The sequence below is a fragment of the Physella acuta genome, unplaced genomic scaffold (genome assembly GCF_028476545.2).
Source record: "Physella acuta isolate Inbredline_101_S28 unplaced genomic scaffold, ASM2847654v3 ptg001296l, whole genome shotgun sequence".
Taxonomy (NCBI): Eukaryota; Metazoa; Mollusca; class Gastropoda; family Physidae; genus Physella; species Physella acuta.
This window is the reverse complement of record NW_026732811.1, coordinates 82440-98403: the sequence shown is the minus strand read 5'-3', so window position 1 is coordinate 98403 and position 15964 is coordinate 82440. Positions and strand designations below refer to the sequence as shown.

At 36.7% G+C, this 15964-nt stretch overlaps 1 protein-coding gene across 1 annotated transcript in view; it reads right to left on the bottom strand.

Annotated features, from left to right (window-relative positions):
• Positions 1 to 716: 716 nt before the first annotated feature.
• Positions 717 to 15964, bottom strand: part of LOC131958151 (ecdysone-induced protein 78C) — a 27501-nt gene continuing 12253 nt past the window's right edge. Inside the window, exons 3-9 of the mRNA XM_059323037.1 lie at positions 4642 to 4766; positions 3796 to 3937; positions 3113 to 3321; positions 2393 to 2537; positions 1819 to 1982; positions 1450 to 1555; positions 717 to 1002 (exon numbers count right to left, since the gene is read on the bottom strand). Coding sequence (XP_059179020.1) covers positions 740 to 1002; positions 1450 to 1555; positions 1819 to 1982; positions 2393 to 2537; positions 3113 to 3321; positions 3796 to 3937; positions 4642 to 4766 — 1154 coding nt within the window. The 3' untranslated portion in view covers positions 717 to 739. The remainder of the gene's footprint in view (positions 1003 to 1449; positions 1556 to 1818; positions 1983 to 2392; positions 2538 to 3112; positions 3322 to 3795; positions 3938 to 4641; positions 4767 to 15964) is intronic.

Here is a 15964-nt window from a genome sequence, read left to right as displayed (position 1 = left end):
TGAATGATCAAGACTTCTTTTAGCTGCAAAAAGGTACCACAATTCAGATAAAGAAATTTTTTTTAAAATAAACATTAATTTCTAAAAGACAGACAGGTTATTAAAAAACTTTAACATAAATTCTATATTTAAAAACACATTAGAAATGAAGACAAGAAAAGAGTTAAACTCAAACATTAATTACATACTTCAAATACAAGCACACAAACCATCCTCAAAAAGAGGAAAAAGAAATTAATACAATCTATGTATGAGCTCACTTGTTTTACAATATGCACCATAATGTAGACTTTGATGTATACATAACTCAATGAGTCTTTCCCTGAAAGTTTTATAATATCATTTTCATGTTTCATCAGCACAGGATGTTAATCAGGTCCCTGCATCAGATACAAAAATAGTTCCAAATGTTTTTTTTTTATATTTTGACTTTATTTTACTAGGATGATTTCTCTTTGATCATAGACATATCCTGGGCTTTAAGACTTCCAGTTTTCATTCAAGTTGAAGTTTAAAAAAAAAAAAACTAGGATCCACAAACCAAATATCTTTTTGCTAAACATTGATTGGTTCTTTGGAATATCATTGTTTTTTTTAATTAATATTTTGACTTTATTTTACTAGGATGATTCCTCTTTGATCATAGACATATCCTGGGCTTTAAGACTTCCAGTTTTCATTCAAGGTGAAGTTTAAAAAAAAAAACACAACTAGGATCCACAAACCAAATATCTTTTTGCTAAACATCGGATTGGTTCTTAGGAATATCATAAATCTCAGCAAAAAGTGGAGGCAAGTTGCCGCGGTGCCACTGAAGACGATACCAACGCAGGAGGTCGTTGTGCTGCGAGCCTAGAGTGCGCAACTCTGGCAGTTTCATTATTATGGTCGCAAACAGGTTCTCCTCGCTGGAGTGGTTGCGGCTGACTTGGAGCTTTAACGCTTCCACTAAACGGTCTTGGATACGCTCAACAGCTGGACAGTCTGATAGTCCTTGACGATCTGAAAATGGACGATAACCTTTTAGAAAACTGAACAGGACTTGGTCAAAAACAATGAGTGGGATAAAATATTTGTTAAGTGTAGAAAAATAGAATGGGTGATTTACACCACTTAAAAAAATTCAAAATTGTGAGTTTTTAAGGCAAAAATTCTGAACCTTGTTTCCAATACTCAGACCAATTCTTTAAAATTATTAATTCAAAACCAACAGAGGTAATGAGGTGTAAAAATTGTCTGCTCTGATTCACTAAATCTTGCCAAGTACTCCTAATTCACATTGTTAAGAAAAAAAAAGTAGTCTACTCGCAAGCCAAGTATAAATGGGTATTTGAAGGCAGATCTTAGAGAGAGAAAATTAAAAAGGCTAATCGTGAGTAATGGTAGTTACATAAGATGGCTAATTCTAATGAACAGAGATAAAAGTCAGATTTAATTTTAAGTAATTACCAGCTGTTGCCAAAACAATTCCTGTAAACAAACCAATTTCTGTGTCATTCAGGTTCAGTATGTTTATACCATTAGCAACCTCAAACATGGAGGCTACAAAGTCAGGCTGAGAAGAAAGAAATAATCAGTTAAATTATCATTATTAAAAATGTTAGGGCCTATATATTAGGTTATTAATTTAATTCTTGAGACATTTTGCAGTCTCACATATAATTTTAACGCAACAAAAAAAAAAGGTGAAACTAGATTTCAAACTGCAACATTCTTGTAAATTATTTAAAAAAAAAATATATAGGTTTATAAAATTTGAAGTTATTTATCCATTTTTTGATCAGATGAAAGGGGGTAAACAGTTCAGAAACAACATACTGAATAAACAACTGCTAGCTCCTGTCTAGAAATGCAGCTGCCATCTTCAAAGAGTATAATATTCTCTTCCTTGCTAATCATGCGTGACATACGGGTCAACCATATTTCAAAAAAGCCGGTCTTGATTAAAATAAGCTGGTCATCCTGAGACAGATCTGGAAAACCTGATAAAAAAGAGAAATTGATAAGCCACAAATATCAAAAGCTGAGAATGAAAATATCTAGCACTTTAAGGATGTAGTTTAATCTAAATTTTGTATGAATATTGTACTTCAAGGATTATAAACAAACAACTGATTTCTTAAAAATAATAATAGACACCAGAAGCTATTTGATTTATATTTTAATGTAACAGTGGTATGTCTAGAACATAAAAATGTAGACTCTTAAACCATGTTTATGTTAGGTACAATCAAGGTCTGTTTACAGGGTTAGATTTCTGCATTATCAGTAATGCTTATTGTAATTATAAATTACACTAATAATTTCTGTTTCAGACATAACATGTAATTATAGAGTAATACTTAAATATAATTAAACCAGTTAAGTTACGGGATATTAATTAGATACCTACTTGGTACACGTTTAGAAAACTCAACAACACTATGAATGGATGGGGTGATCAACGTGGCTAGCTGCTGCCACATCAATAAACGCTGCGCTTCAATTTCTTCATTTGTGAACTGGAGTTGACCAACTGGTATGTGAATTTTGGTCATCTGTTGAGAATAAAATGTACATCATAACACACATAGCCTTGTTTCCCAAATAGTTGCAAAATTTATGAAACTATTCACATTCATGAATGCCAAAAGTTCAATTAAATGGGTATCTAGCAAAGTACAGCTGGTAAAAAAAACTTAACTTTAGGGCAGTGATGTGATGGAGTGGTGAAATAAACAACAGCTTAATTCCAAAGTTAGTAAGCTTTTGCTATTTTAAATTCTAGAATATCACTCAGCGATTAAATCAGGAATGCTAGCCAAAGTTAATTCATATGCCATAGCAAGGTGTCTCTATCATTCTACACTATAAACAAACATTTCTGCAATAGCACTTTACCAAGGACATATAAAAAAACCCAACCCTTCTTCGTATTGATTATCTGGGCTGCAAGAGTACTTCATTTCTATTAATTTCCCCTGTGTTGGAACTTATTTAATTTAGAAACTGTTTGTCAACCAATAGGGCTGGTAAGTAGGTCACCAACCAGTTCTACGGCTCAATAAAACCTGCATGAGCCATATAACTGTTTATCGACCTACTCACCAGCCCTATAGAGACAAGAGCTCACCAGAGTTGCAGGGTGACGGACTATGCTCTTTATTTTATCCTCGGTGATAGCACAGTGGGCGTGATGGGCTTGGGATATGCTGAGAATGACATCATAGATGGCGAGCTGCTTGCTCTCCAGTGCTGTCTGGTCCTGACTAGAATCACTGGAAGATACACTTTGTTCCTCCTGGCTCTTTGATCTCTTGGGTACCCTGCCGTACCTGACGGCTGTTGGGACAGCGGGGAAGGTAAACATTTTAGTTACAGTTTACCTGCTTGATGAAGGTAAACTTGAGGCTTCAAGAATGTCGGGTAAAATACTTTTACTGTAGTGAGATAGATACCTTATGAATGTGAAGCTTTAATATAACTTAAATCGTAGCCATTGAATGCTGATAAGATATGGTTATAAACAGTAACTGATACCCAATTGCGTACTACCCTGCTAAGTCCAGGACAGCAAAGCAACTATGAACAAGTTTTGAGTTGGGTTATATAGTTAGCTATCCTAATCAATATTGCTGAGTCAATGTACTGAATTTTTTCTAAGTTTCTAGGTTTGCCTTTTTAAAATTCTTGTTAACGAATAGGCAGCATCAGTGTACTTCAACCGAGTTTTAGTATTATTATTAATATTATTATTCTAAACATTTAAAAAGACAATTTTTCAAAAGATAAAAAAAAAAAGTCCACACTACTCACAATCCCTGGACATTCCAACAGCTAGACATTTCTTAAAGCGACAATACTGACACCTATTGCGGTTGAGTCTGATCACCATACACTTCCCATCCCTCAGGCACCTGTATTCTATCTGTTTCTGGATGCTCCGTCTGAAGAAACCCTGGAACACAAAAACACAGCCTGGCATCAAAGACAGACATGGTGAGATAAAAAAGTACAATCTCTGTATGATAAAGTTTTACTACTGTGTAGGGCAGGGGTCTCCAAACTGCGGCCCGCGATGTCCTCTCATCCGGCCCGCGGAGATCTTTTTGTCCACAGAAAAAACGTTTGTTGGTGATGGCTGAGAAACTTTGCCCAGAAAAATCAAAGACATGCCTGGAAGAAACTGGCCCCCGAACTAAAATTTGATAGCTAATGCGTCCCTCGGACTGAAAAGTTTGGAGACCCCTGGTGTAGGGGATGCCACAGTATAGATACATTAAGTAACAGGTAAAAAAACACATTGCATGAGTCTGAGAGTTTGCTTATAGATTTGACATGCATTAGTTGAATGTAAATGCCTGGTCTGGTTGCAGGATTAGTGGAAGTTGACATGCTGTCCAATCGTGAGACAAACCTCTTGAATACACAACACAGTTATGAATGGGTATAGATTTCATTGGCTTAAGACGGGCTTCAAATCTACTAAAGAATGCTAGTTCAAGTTCTTCAACACTGAGTGCACTCAACTTTTTTTATGTGTACGAGGTATAAATTGGAAATAATAAAAGGTGGCTCTGTTTCAATAGCCAGCTCAGTTTTTTAAAAGTATCTAGCATCAACAGCATCTACTGCAGCTAATAACTTAGTCCCAGGTCTTACTTTGCATCCTTCGCAAGAGGTGACCCCATAGTGGTACCCTGAAGCCTTGTCCCCACACACTTTACATGGCACAAAAGGTTGTTTTGGACTGTTGGAGTCTGCTGCCTGCTGGATTTTCTCATCATCTAAAATGGGCAGAAAAAGGAATGTTATTTTTTATAAATTATTGTAAATTAACAGGAAAATAAAATACAAATTGTACAATTTGATAAGAAAATAGAGGGGGAAAAAAATCTTTAAAAAATGTATGGTTGTGATAGTTGAAAAAAACAAACATCTTTAAAATTGTGTGAAGAGTAGAAGGTAAAAAAAGTGTACAATTTGATTAGAAAATAGAGAGGAAAAACCCTTTTTAAAAATGTATAGTTTGGGTGGTTGAAAAAAATATAATATAATAGTGTGATAAGTAGAAGGTGATAAAAATAAAAATGTACAACAAAAAATGTGTTCATAAACTTAAAAAAAATTATACTTAAAAAAAAAAAAAACCACAACAAAAAACCACTTTACAAAATGAGATAACAGATGAAGAGACAAATCAACCTTTAATAAACAGGTTATCAATAGAGAAAAAAAATAATACTTTAAAATGTTGGAGTGTATTTGTCATGACAAGCATTCATACAGATTCTCTCTTAAACATCATCAATTATTAAATTCAATTAGATTGTAGAATGCAACACAACTCTTGCGAAAATAAAGTCTGATTAAATTTTTTTCTTTAAAAACTATTAATGCCAGACTCCTAAAGGCAACAGAACAACAACAAAAAAAAACAACAAAAAAAAAACAACTGAATATGAAATAAGATCTTGTTTTTTAAATTTTAAAATTATGTTTCGGGTAAAGTACGCAAGTAATCTCAAATGAAGCAACAGCAAAAATGAAACCTTATAGATCTAAAATACATCCACAGATAACAAACAACAACAAAAAGCCCACATGTTACCCCAATTCTCATGAGACAATTGGACGATGGGGGGGGGGGGGGGGGGGGGGGGGGGGAGAGAAATGAAGAGTCAAAACAATTTAATAGTTTACTTATACATAGATCTGTATAATCAATTAGTAGACTTGTAAAAAAAAAGCCAAGCTGTTTTTATTGAAGAAATTCTCCTCTTTCTCTCTTTTCAACACCCCCCCCCCCCCCCTCCCCTCCGTTTTCAAGCAATAGAATGCATTTTCCCCCTACTCTTCAAACGGATGAGTTTGATGGGAGCAAGTGACAACATGTGGAGAGACGTTAAAATATGCCTTCCTTTACGTTCGCGCCGTGGTGGGGCGGGGCTTGCTGCCACCAATAACAGCACTTCTTCCATCGATAACAAGACAACAGTATCAACAACGCTGGGCCCGCTATGTAGGTCGATGCCCTTTATTCATTAGGCCTAGGAACGTTTCTTCAGGGGTGGAGCGGCGGAGATCAATTTCAGACGGAGGAAGGCGGGGGGCAATGACTTGTTCCCCAGTACGGGAGTGTAGGTATTGAGTAGTTTATGAAACCATAATGGGGGGAGGGGGGGTGTCTTTTTTTCCCGACAATAAGAATGTAGATATTGACTAGCTCTTGACTACTAGAATGGGTGGGAATGTCTTGTTCCCGACAATGGCAACTAGGAAATTCTTCGTTCCGGACATGGGGAGTAGGCAACTCCTTGTTCCCGACAAGGGAGACTAGGCAATGCCTTGTTCCCGGTAATGGAAAGTAAGCAATGCCTTGTTCCCGATAATGGAAAGTAAGCAATGCCTTGTTTCCGATAATGGAAAGTAAGCAATGCCTTGTTCCCGATAATGAAGAGTAGGCAATGCCTTGTTACCGATAATGGAAAGTAAGCAATGCCTTGTTCCCGATAATGAAGAGTAGGCAATGCCTTGTTTCCGATAATGAAGAGTTGGCAATGCATTGTTTCCGATAATGAAGAGTAGGCAATGCCTTGTTCCCGATAATGGAGAGTGGGCAATGCCATGTTCCTGTAGGTAATGTGTTGTTCCCGACAATGCCTTGTTCCCAACATGTACGATAAAACAATGCCTTGTTCCCGACATGTACGATAAAACAATACCTTGTTCGCAACATGTACGATAAAACAATGCCTTGTTCCCGACATGTACGATAAAACAATGCCTTGTTCCCGACATGTACGATAAAACAATGCCTTGTTCCCGACATGTACGATAAAACAATGCCTTGTTACCGACATGTACGATAAAACAATACCTTGTTCGCAACATGTACGATAAAACAATGCCTTGTTCCCGACATGTACGATAAAACAATGCCTTGTTCCCGACATGTACGATAAAACAATGCCTTGTTACCGACATGTACGATAAAACAATACCTTGTTCGCAACATGTACGATAAAACAATGCCTTGTTCCCGACATGTACGATAAAACAATGACTTGTTCCCGACATGTACGATAAAACAATGCCTTGTTCCCGACATGTACGATAAAACAATGACTTGCTCCTTGAAATGAGATTGTAGGTAATAAAAAATATTTAGATCCGTAGTATGGTACAAGCATGACTGGGCTATTACAATGCGGTGTTGTAAGCATTCTCTCCGCCAATGTTACAAACAGACTAAGAAGCTTTGATCTGTAGTTGTTTACCCATTCATGATCCTTGCACTATTCAAATGTGGTCGAAGATACAATTCTTTAAAAATTAAAGAATACAGTAAAAGGACAAAAGCGCATGTTTTGTTATATTTTGGCCTAAAGTTTTAAAAAAATACATATATACATACTAAATTAATTGTATTAAAAACATTTTTATCAAGAAATTTTACATTGACGCCAGAATAAAATATATCGTATGTACGTTTAAACTGTTGAAATTTAATTTAAAAAACAAAAACAACGCGTACAACACCAACATAGTCAACTAATTTTCAATAGTTAAAGCTTGTTTCAACGTTAACATCTAGCTTCGAGGATAACTGCAGTGTAAAGAATTTCCTAAATTAAGTATCGGAAACGCTTGCCTATTCTAAAAGAAGGGAGTTGTTAGAAAGAAACCCGAATTTAAATCCGTCTTGAAAATAATTAACCGAGATCTCAGTTTCTCAAACTTGCACTTTTAGATTCATTTTTTTATAGGGTGATCAATTTTCTAAAAATATTATACAATGCACTTTCCGGCCATTTTTTTAAAAATATTTTTTTTACACATACTCTCAAGTCCCAACTCGCCGCAACCAGAAAGTGCGAAACATCAAGATTTCGAGTAGATAAATCACATCCCTTTACTGAAACAGACACTTAACAGAGCTTACCGAAAGTAGTTAAAAAATACTGCCTGGGGAAATATACTTTAGCACGGTACTAAAATTGCCGCAAAACATTAACTTGGAGAAATTCTGTAAAGATTAAGATTAACCTCGATCGTTTTACGACTCAGCTGCTATAGTGCACACATTATTTTTTGTTTGAATCTTTAACACGCATCTTCAATATAAATAAAAGTTACACAAAACTATAGTAAAGGTGAATGAACGATTACCGATTAAATACAAATATTGGTGTCATTTTATCAGTGTACTGGGTATATATTTTAAACAAAGACATCTTAAAACTTATACAAGCCGAGGGATCATGATGCACGAGCAAGCCATGATCTCCTTGTGTATTACACTGGTACACGTCTTAGATTCCATTTCTGAGGGTGCATCCATTGTCTCCCGAGGCAAAAAATGGAGCCATAGGCTATATATAACCGTTAAGCAGAACTATACACCAAACTAAGGACAGAGTGTATGAATAATAAATGATTAGATAACTCCAAACAAAACAAAAATGCACGCACATCTATCGAGTTACACGTATTGATTAGACAACAAAAAAGAAAGAAGCGACATTAAAGAGAACGTTACGATGCTAGCAGTGAATATGCAAAGGGAAATTTTATTAATTTTTTTTTTAATTAAAAGGAAGGCCAAGAGAAAAAAAAAGTTTAAAAAAAAAAGACGAGATCGTCTTTCTCCGCTTGCAAATGAAAGAACGGTGAAGTGAGGGGAGGGGAGGATGGGGAGAAATCGGAATGTGACCGACCAGCCAATGACCTCAATAACGAGGTTTCGCGGAGGAGAGGGAGAGGGGAAGTGGGGGGGGGGGGGGGGGGGGGGGAGAGATGGGGAAGAAATCCGTGAGCGGTTATTTACCGGACTGGCAGACGATGCAGGGAAGGAGTTCTCTTCCATTGCTTCCCTCCCAAGTTTGTTGATGTTTACAACATTTCACGTAACAGATTAGAGTTTGATACGAACGTGCTTTGTTCTTTACCGCGGGCAGTCAACTCTGGGTAGTGCTGGCTGAGTGAACTCCCCTTGTCATCACATTAAAACATAATATCGCTATAAAATAAAGCTAGGCCTGCCATTGTAGTCGGGTAAACGAAAAGTGCAGCAGCACATGGTATATGGTACGGGGTGGAAAATGGTATGGGGTGGAATATGGCCTATCCGAACAAATAGTAAATAAAACACATTTTAAATTTTAACAGATCACCAGATGGGGTTTGCAAATTTATGTTAAAGGGGAGGGGGGGGGGGAGGAAAGAAAGTCAGATTGTCCATAACTACTGGACCGGGGGAAGGGGAGCTCTATCGTTGGTGACGTGATGCATGTGATGGGATGGAGGTTCATCATAACACAATGACGCGGCAGACATCTTGTATTTCTTATAAAAATAAACACGATAAAAAAAAGTACGACTAGAGTTAGAATTACGGTTATCTAGGAGGGACTGCTGGAGCTTTGTGACGACATTTTATGATAAAAGGGGTTGGCCACGCGTGACTACAAGATATTAAAGAACACAGGAGAGGGGGGGGGGGGGTTAATGGTTTAAAATTGCATGCCGTGGTAATACAAAAACAACTGATAAACAACAGTTACGCGTGGGAACTAGTTCGAATTCATATCTTTAACCCCGGCTAACAAACAAACCTTGAGGCTCATCAAAAACAAAGCACATTAGTTATTAAAGTGTCTGTCTGGTTTAATTGCACACACGAAAGGCAGTTATTACGCGCAGGGAGATAACTGAACGCTGTGATTATTATACATTACGTTGTGCGTTAATAACCCGCTGGCTTGCAGCGATACATCTAGAGAACATGATTGTATTACTGCATTAACCACACGCAGGGGACGTCACTGGTTCGTAGTCCAATATCGATCTTAGTAAGTCGGGATTGTAATGACTAATTACCTGGGTGGTTTTTTTAAAGCCCGCATTCAACTGGTGTAACAGCAGACTAAATCAATACACCACTCAAGGTGTTGGTTAGGTTTACCTATTACCTGGGTGTTTTTTTTTAAGCCTGCATTCAACAGGTGTAACAGCAGACTGGATCAATACACCACTCAAGGTGTTGGTTAGGTTTACCTGAATATTACCTGGGTGTTTTTTTTAAAGCCTGCATTCAACAGGTGTAACAGCAGACTGAATCAATACACCACTCAAGGTGTGGGTTAGGTTTACCTGGCTTAGGTAAAGGGATACCTGCAACGTGGGCTGATGCTGGAACGTTTAATGATACAGGTTGATTTGTTTCTCATACCTAATACAGGGGGGAATGCTATCTGTTTTACATATAGGATCAATCATACCAATTGTTTTGTAATATCATGTTAGTAATGGGATAGCGTCAACTCAGTTTAACGCAGTGAAGCAACGATACAGATTGTTATGTATCTTATGTCCAGTAAAAAGGACAACGTCTACAGTATTTTACGTTGTAAAAACGTGATATAGAGTGACATAGTTGAATACAAATGGTAGCTGTAGTGAGGTTAATGCAATTAGTAATATAACATAGTGTTATTACATTTTGACAAAGTTAAGCAATGGTAAAGATTGTTATATATCTGAAGTGCAGTATAATTATAGCTTGAACTCGGTAATATATTAAAACTGAAGAATTAGATTGCTATTATATTCATCAAACTGACAAGTAGAACTAAGCATTATATTGTAAATCAATGTCAATTGCAACTCTAGTCTAGTACAGAAATATTCTCAAAATAAGAAGAAAAAACAACAACACTGAAACAATAATGTGTACACGTATTTTCTATTTAACACAGAGACAGCTATGTGAATCTGCATCTGAACTAACTAGAAAGCTGCTAACACTAACGTAAAAAAGATGAGGGTAATTAAGCTATACCATGATATTCAAGCTGTAGTTGAAACCACCACAGAATATACATATCACATTCTGGATAGTATAAAAAATACCGATTACTGTGTGGGTGTACATATAAGAAACCAGAATACAATCAATACTTTAAAAAAAAAAACTCATCTATTTAAAAAGCACAGCTGGTGAGTTGCATTTCGGGAACATGTGTTCATTGGATTATTGAATGTGCTTAATCATATGTTACATTGTTTTAGTAATCATTTGCTGGTGTCTGAATATATTTTAAAAGGTAATCAAGGCTTCTTAAAACCAATCTCATAAGTTTTAAATAAAAACTTCTCCCGTTATAAAATTTACTTCACAACTAAACAACCGAACCAACAATAAAAGAAATATGCATGTTTCAAAACGGCTATCAAATCTAAAGGCGGCACTTGTCCTTGATTTACAGACACAAACTCTATTAAAAAAAAGGACTTGGATTCGAAGCCGGCAGTTTTTCACCTTTTACACCATCTACTTCTATATATTGAAAAATAAAATCTACCTTCTTGCACTAAAACGTGTAATATAAAAGAAGCCGCTGCTTCATTTACCACCCCAGTGGACGCCTTTGTATGGAGAAAGTTAGTGCCCTCTGTTTGCCTATAAGGATCGGTAAAGCTCATGGCTGCTAAACCGTAAAGTAACGATGGCTGGGGGCAGCAAACCATCTAGGAGAGAAAACTCCCAAATCAAACATCTGCTGCCTTGTAGTTTGTTCTTGAATGGACAAAGGCTATGGAAGCAAACCTAAAACGAAAAGCAGGCTGAAATCGGAGTCAATGGCCTATATGACGAATAACAGATTGACACGAAATACTTATGTGTTGGGGTGATTCCGCTCAACCATACATTAAAGAACGAAGTACAAGAAGTTTGCCTATAATCATGCTACTCTTCATGTTCACTCAACTATTCTCGACGGCTTCTATAATTTAATTTACAATTTAAGATATATAACAAATTTAAATAGATCTTGGTGGTGGTCTGTTCAAGAATATATTTGTACAAGGCATAAATTCTTTAACATTCGAATCGACAAACTGGTCGACGCGGTACGGTTTTAGCCCGGTATTGTAAAAGTGCCAATATCCAACCTAGACCATTGGTACACCATACATTAAAAGCTTACGTCTCTATTACAGCGCGGCGCATGCGCCTTGAGCATACAACATGCTACCGCTTGGAAAATGCATTCAAGAAAAAAAAATAATTTAGCAAAAAAATAAAATAAAAAAAGGCTTAGAATTGAAATGCATAGATCTACTTGCCGTCTCAGGTACGGGTGCACTACCCGAGCTAAGTGTATGGAATAATGGAGTTATACCAGATACACCAGAATAACAAGTATAAATCATTGACACACAACAAAGAAGCGATGGCATTGCATTTTTTTTTATTCGGCCGGCGCGGTGACTAGCATTGTCCTATAGAAAAAACAACTAAAAGCAGAAAAAAAAAAACATTGGTAAGAGAAAGGAAAAAAACCAAGGCAGTAATTCAAATCCAGCGTACTCGGTAACAAAATCCGATCTTAACAACGTTGTTTTCACGACGACGATAGAGCTAAACTTTGATAAAAATAATATCTAGAGCTAGTTGTAACGTCAGCCTTCAGTGGTGGGTTAAGTGTATACGCAACGAAGTACAACTTGGCCTTGGCGGCAGTTTATTGCAATGTATATCTTCAATGGATCGGCGTGGTCGAATGGTAGAGCGTTTGGCTGCCCAAAAGTCTCGAGTTCGGATCTTGGTTTGGATTTGTGAATGTAGGACGTCCTTGAGTCCACCCAGGTCTGATGGAAACCTGACACTGTTGGGGCATAGTGCTGACAACACCATCCCTTCATAGGAGAAGCAGAGTGCGTCACCCCCACCCGCCGGGGCGAAATGAGTGTACATTTTATATAAACAAATATATACTTTAACCAATGTCGTCGTCTCCCCCACCCCAGGGAGAAAAATGTCAGAAAGAAAGCCTGGTGCCACTTATTTGAATGGTAGTGAAGAGAGTACACGTAAACTTTGTCGATGAAGTCTAGACAAGTAGATCTAAATATATAAAAAAATAAATAAATACGCCGAGTATTTTATCTAATAAAATTGTATTCCAGAACACTGTAAGCTTAGAATGACTAAACAATGTTTTTTAGACTTAGTTGTGGCAAAGCTCAAGTAAGTAGCTAATGTGTCGTTACATGTTTGTAATATTTTTTTAAATTATTAAACAAAGCTTTTTTAGCATGAATTCATAATCACTTGATAGTGTTGTAGTTTGCGTTACCTTGAAACAAAATCTGAACATTTGAAAAACATGTAATGTAAACAACGCGGACATACGGTCAATGAATTATGCACGTCATACAGCACACCAAATCCCACCTAATACGTCATGTGGAAAAATTGATCACATTTTGTAAGCGGAACAGAAATCCGACAAAATCACATCAGGCCGTGCACGTTTTTTTTTTAAAATGGAAATTTTGTAAGAAGCTTTGTTTGCATGCGAGAAAACGATACGTTTTAGCCCTGCTAGTGTCGTAGAGAAAACAGATTAAAATGTATTTCAATTACAGCTAGCCCATGGCCACACGTACAAAAAAATGGAGCTGGAATTACTGGAACAGCTCGCGGTGTTTAAATTGAAAAATTAAGCCCTGAAATTGTTTTTCAAAGCCAAAAATCGAAATAAAATTATCCTCTGCACAATTTAAAAAAAAATAAAATAAATAAAAATGAATAATTTAAAAAAAAAAACACCCACAATAAATAAAAAAAATAATCCCAGGTTCTATCTGTTATTTAAATTTCGCGTTCCATCTTTTATCTACATTAAATTTAAAGAACGGCATTTGTCTAAATCTGCAATAGAATTATAATTTTAAGAAAATCCATAAAAAGGCGATGTTTAACTAGAAACACAGAAAGGTGAAGGATGCTGAGAAAAATATCTGTATGACCTCACGCGCAGTTTTTTAAACCACCCCCTCCCCTGCCAATCCTAGATGAAATATTTTACCAACTGGCAAATCCTGGGTTGCAGCTTCAAAATATTTTTTTAAGTGCTCTTGGTTAAGCTAAATGATTCATTTATTATGTTTCTTTTAATAAATCAAAATAAATACAGATACAACTGTGTTTCTCTCTGATAAAGCTCTTGCAAGGAAATATTTTTTTCGCCGAATAGTGCTTTGATAATGTAACATATTTATTTAAATTAATTTAAAAAAAAACAACAACAGAAAACTACGGCAAACAAATTATCAAATTTCCAACCTTTAACTAACACAATAGACTTCCCTCGACAACATAAACAAGATGTGGTTATAGCATCCCCCCTCTCCTCACCGCATCATTATTTTATTTCTATTACCGAGTCCTATTTACGCCGACAGACAACCCCGGTTGTAAAGAAATCTTGTATTTGTATGCCGTCTACAGAAACTTCTAGACCCTCGTAATGGCTGGCCCAGACAAACCATTATCCTACTCGTATGACATCCGACCGACGGGATGAAGACGACTGGTTATTGACTGGTTAGTTGTAGCCTACTTAAAGTACATCTCAATACTTCTCACGATAGTGTAATGGGACCTCGTAAAAAACAAACAACAAACTTGTCTTTAAAGGATCTAAACCAAATCAATAACAATGCCGAAGTGGGTGTACCCTTCTACTCAAACTGTAGTTTGAGGAATTACTTGCAGTCAATTACTGCTCCAATAGATCAGTTGAAGGATCAAAAGCAGGAAAACAGAGGAACATAAAGAAGTACTTTTTACTATTGATGTATAACTAAACCATTACAAATACGTTGAAGAAGATAATCTAGAGCTATCGAACATAACTGCTAGCGATTAAAGTCGAGTTGGGTTTACGGGCTCAAGTCAATGGGAACAAACTAGAGTCCACCCAGCTCTGGTGGGATGACGACACAGATCCGGGGAAATTAAAGCGGCGAGGACTTCAGCTGACCATGCTAAAATCTACATCAACTATCCTTTTTTCTTCTTAGTTCCTAATTGTAATATTGAGGGGGATTTCCTCCAACATGATTAAGTACTATGTATCAACATGTTATGCCCCATATGACTTCAGCCTGCCTTTCTGTCTGGATTAACTGCCCTCAAATATTCAAATTCCAAATGATACATACTTTAAAAATTAACTAGTATATCAAAGCTCACTGCGGGACGCATGTACCATTAAGTGGGGAATTTTTGAAAGGTAAACTGCATTTTTACAATTGTGGAAAAGACTGACATCTATTTAAACAAGACTACAATTGTATTTTAATGGGGTGGTTTTGCTGGGTGGTAGAGCGCTTGACTGCATACCCGAAAATCTCGAATTCGAATATGAGGGAATCCACGAGGGAAGGTAAAGGTGGCAGTGCATAATGCTGATTACACAGTCCCTTCATATGCCGTGGTCAATAAACAGATGAATTCTACGTCATCAGCCCTGTGGATGACCAGGACCGAAATGAACCTTTAACAATTTGTATTTCACTTTCAATCAAGATAGCAACCATGGGGTAGTAAAAAAAAAATTAGAACCACTGTGACGCTGGGGAAAAAAACACGACAGTACAACGAATTGAGTTTAAATTAATATTTAAAACAACCCATCATTGATACTGTTACAATTAATCGCGAGGGATTTGATTACTAATAACAATATTTAGCTTAAAACGATTTATCTAGCAAACATCAACGGCGAGGAAAATACGAGAAATCTCCAGTGAATAATAATGACAACAAGAAATGCACTTGTTTTAAAAGTCAATTACCATGCTAAACAGCTTTTAAATGAACTTTAGGACGCAAGATAACTAAGGTACATTAGCAGCGAGATAAACGAAAGAAAATACAAAATAAAATACTAGATCACCTCATCTTTCCCAGTTCGTGTCCAAGACATATGGGGCAGATGAAGTAGAGTTAATCTGTTTCAGAGACCTCGGCATATGAAAGGATAGTGTGGTCAGCACCATGCCAAGCCGCCCTTGTTTTCTCTAACGTGAGTTAGGTATCCATCAGAACTGGGTCGACTCGGGAACATTCTACTGACTTGAACCCGGATTCTAACTCAAAACTGCTGTCTAGCTATCTACCGATAGG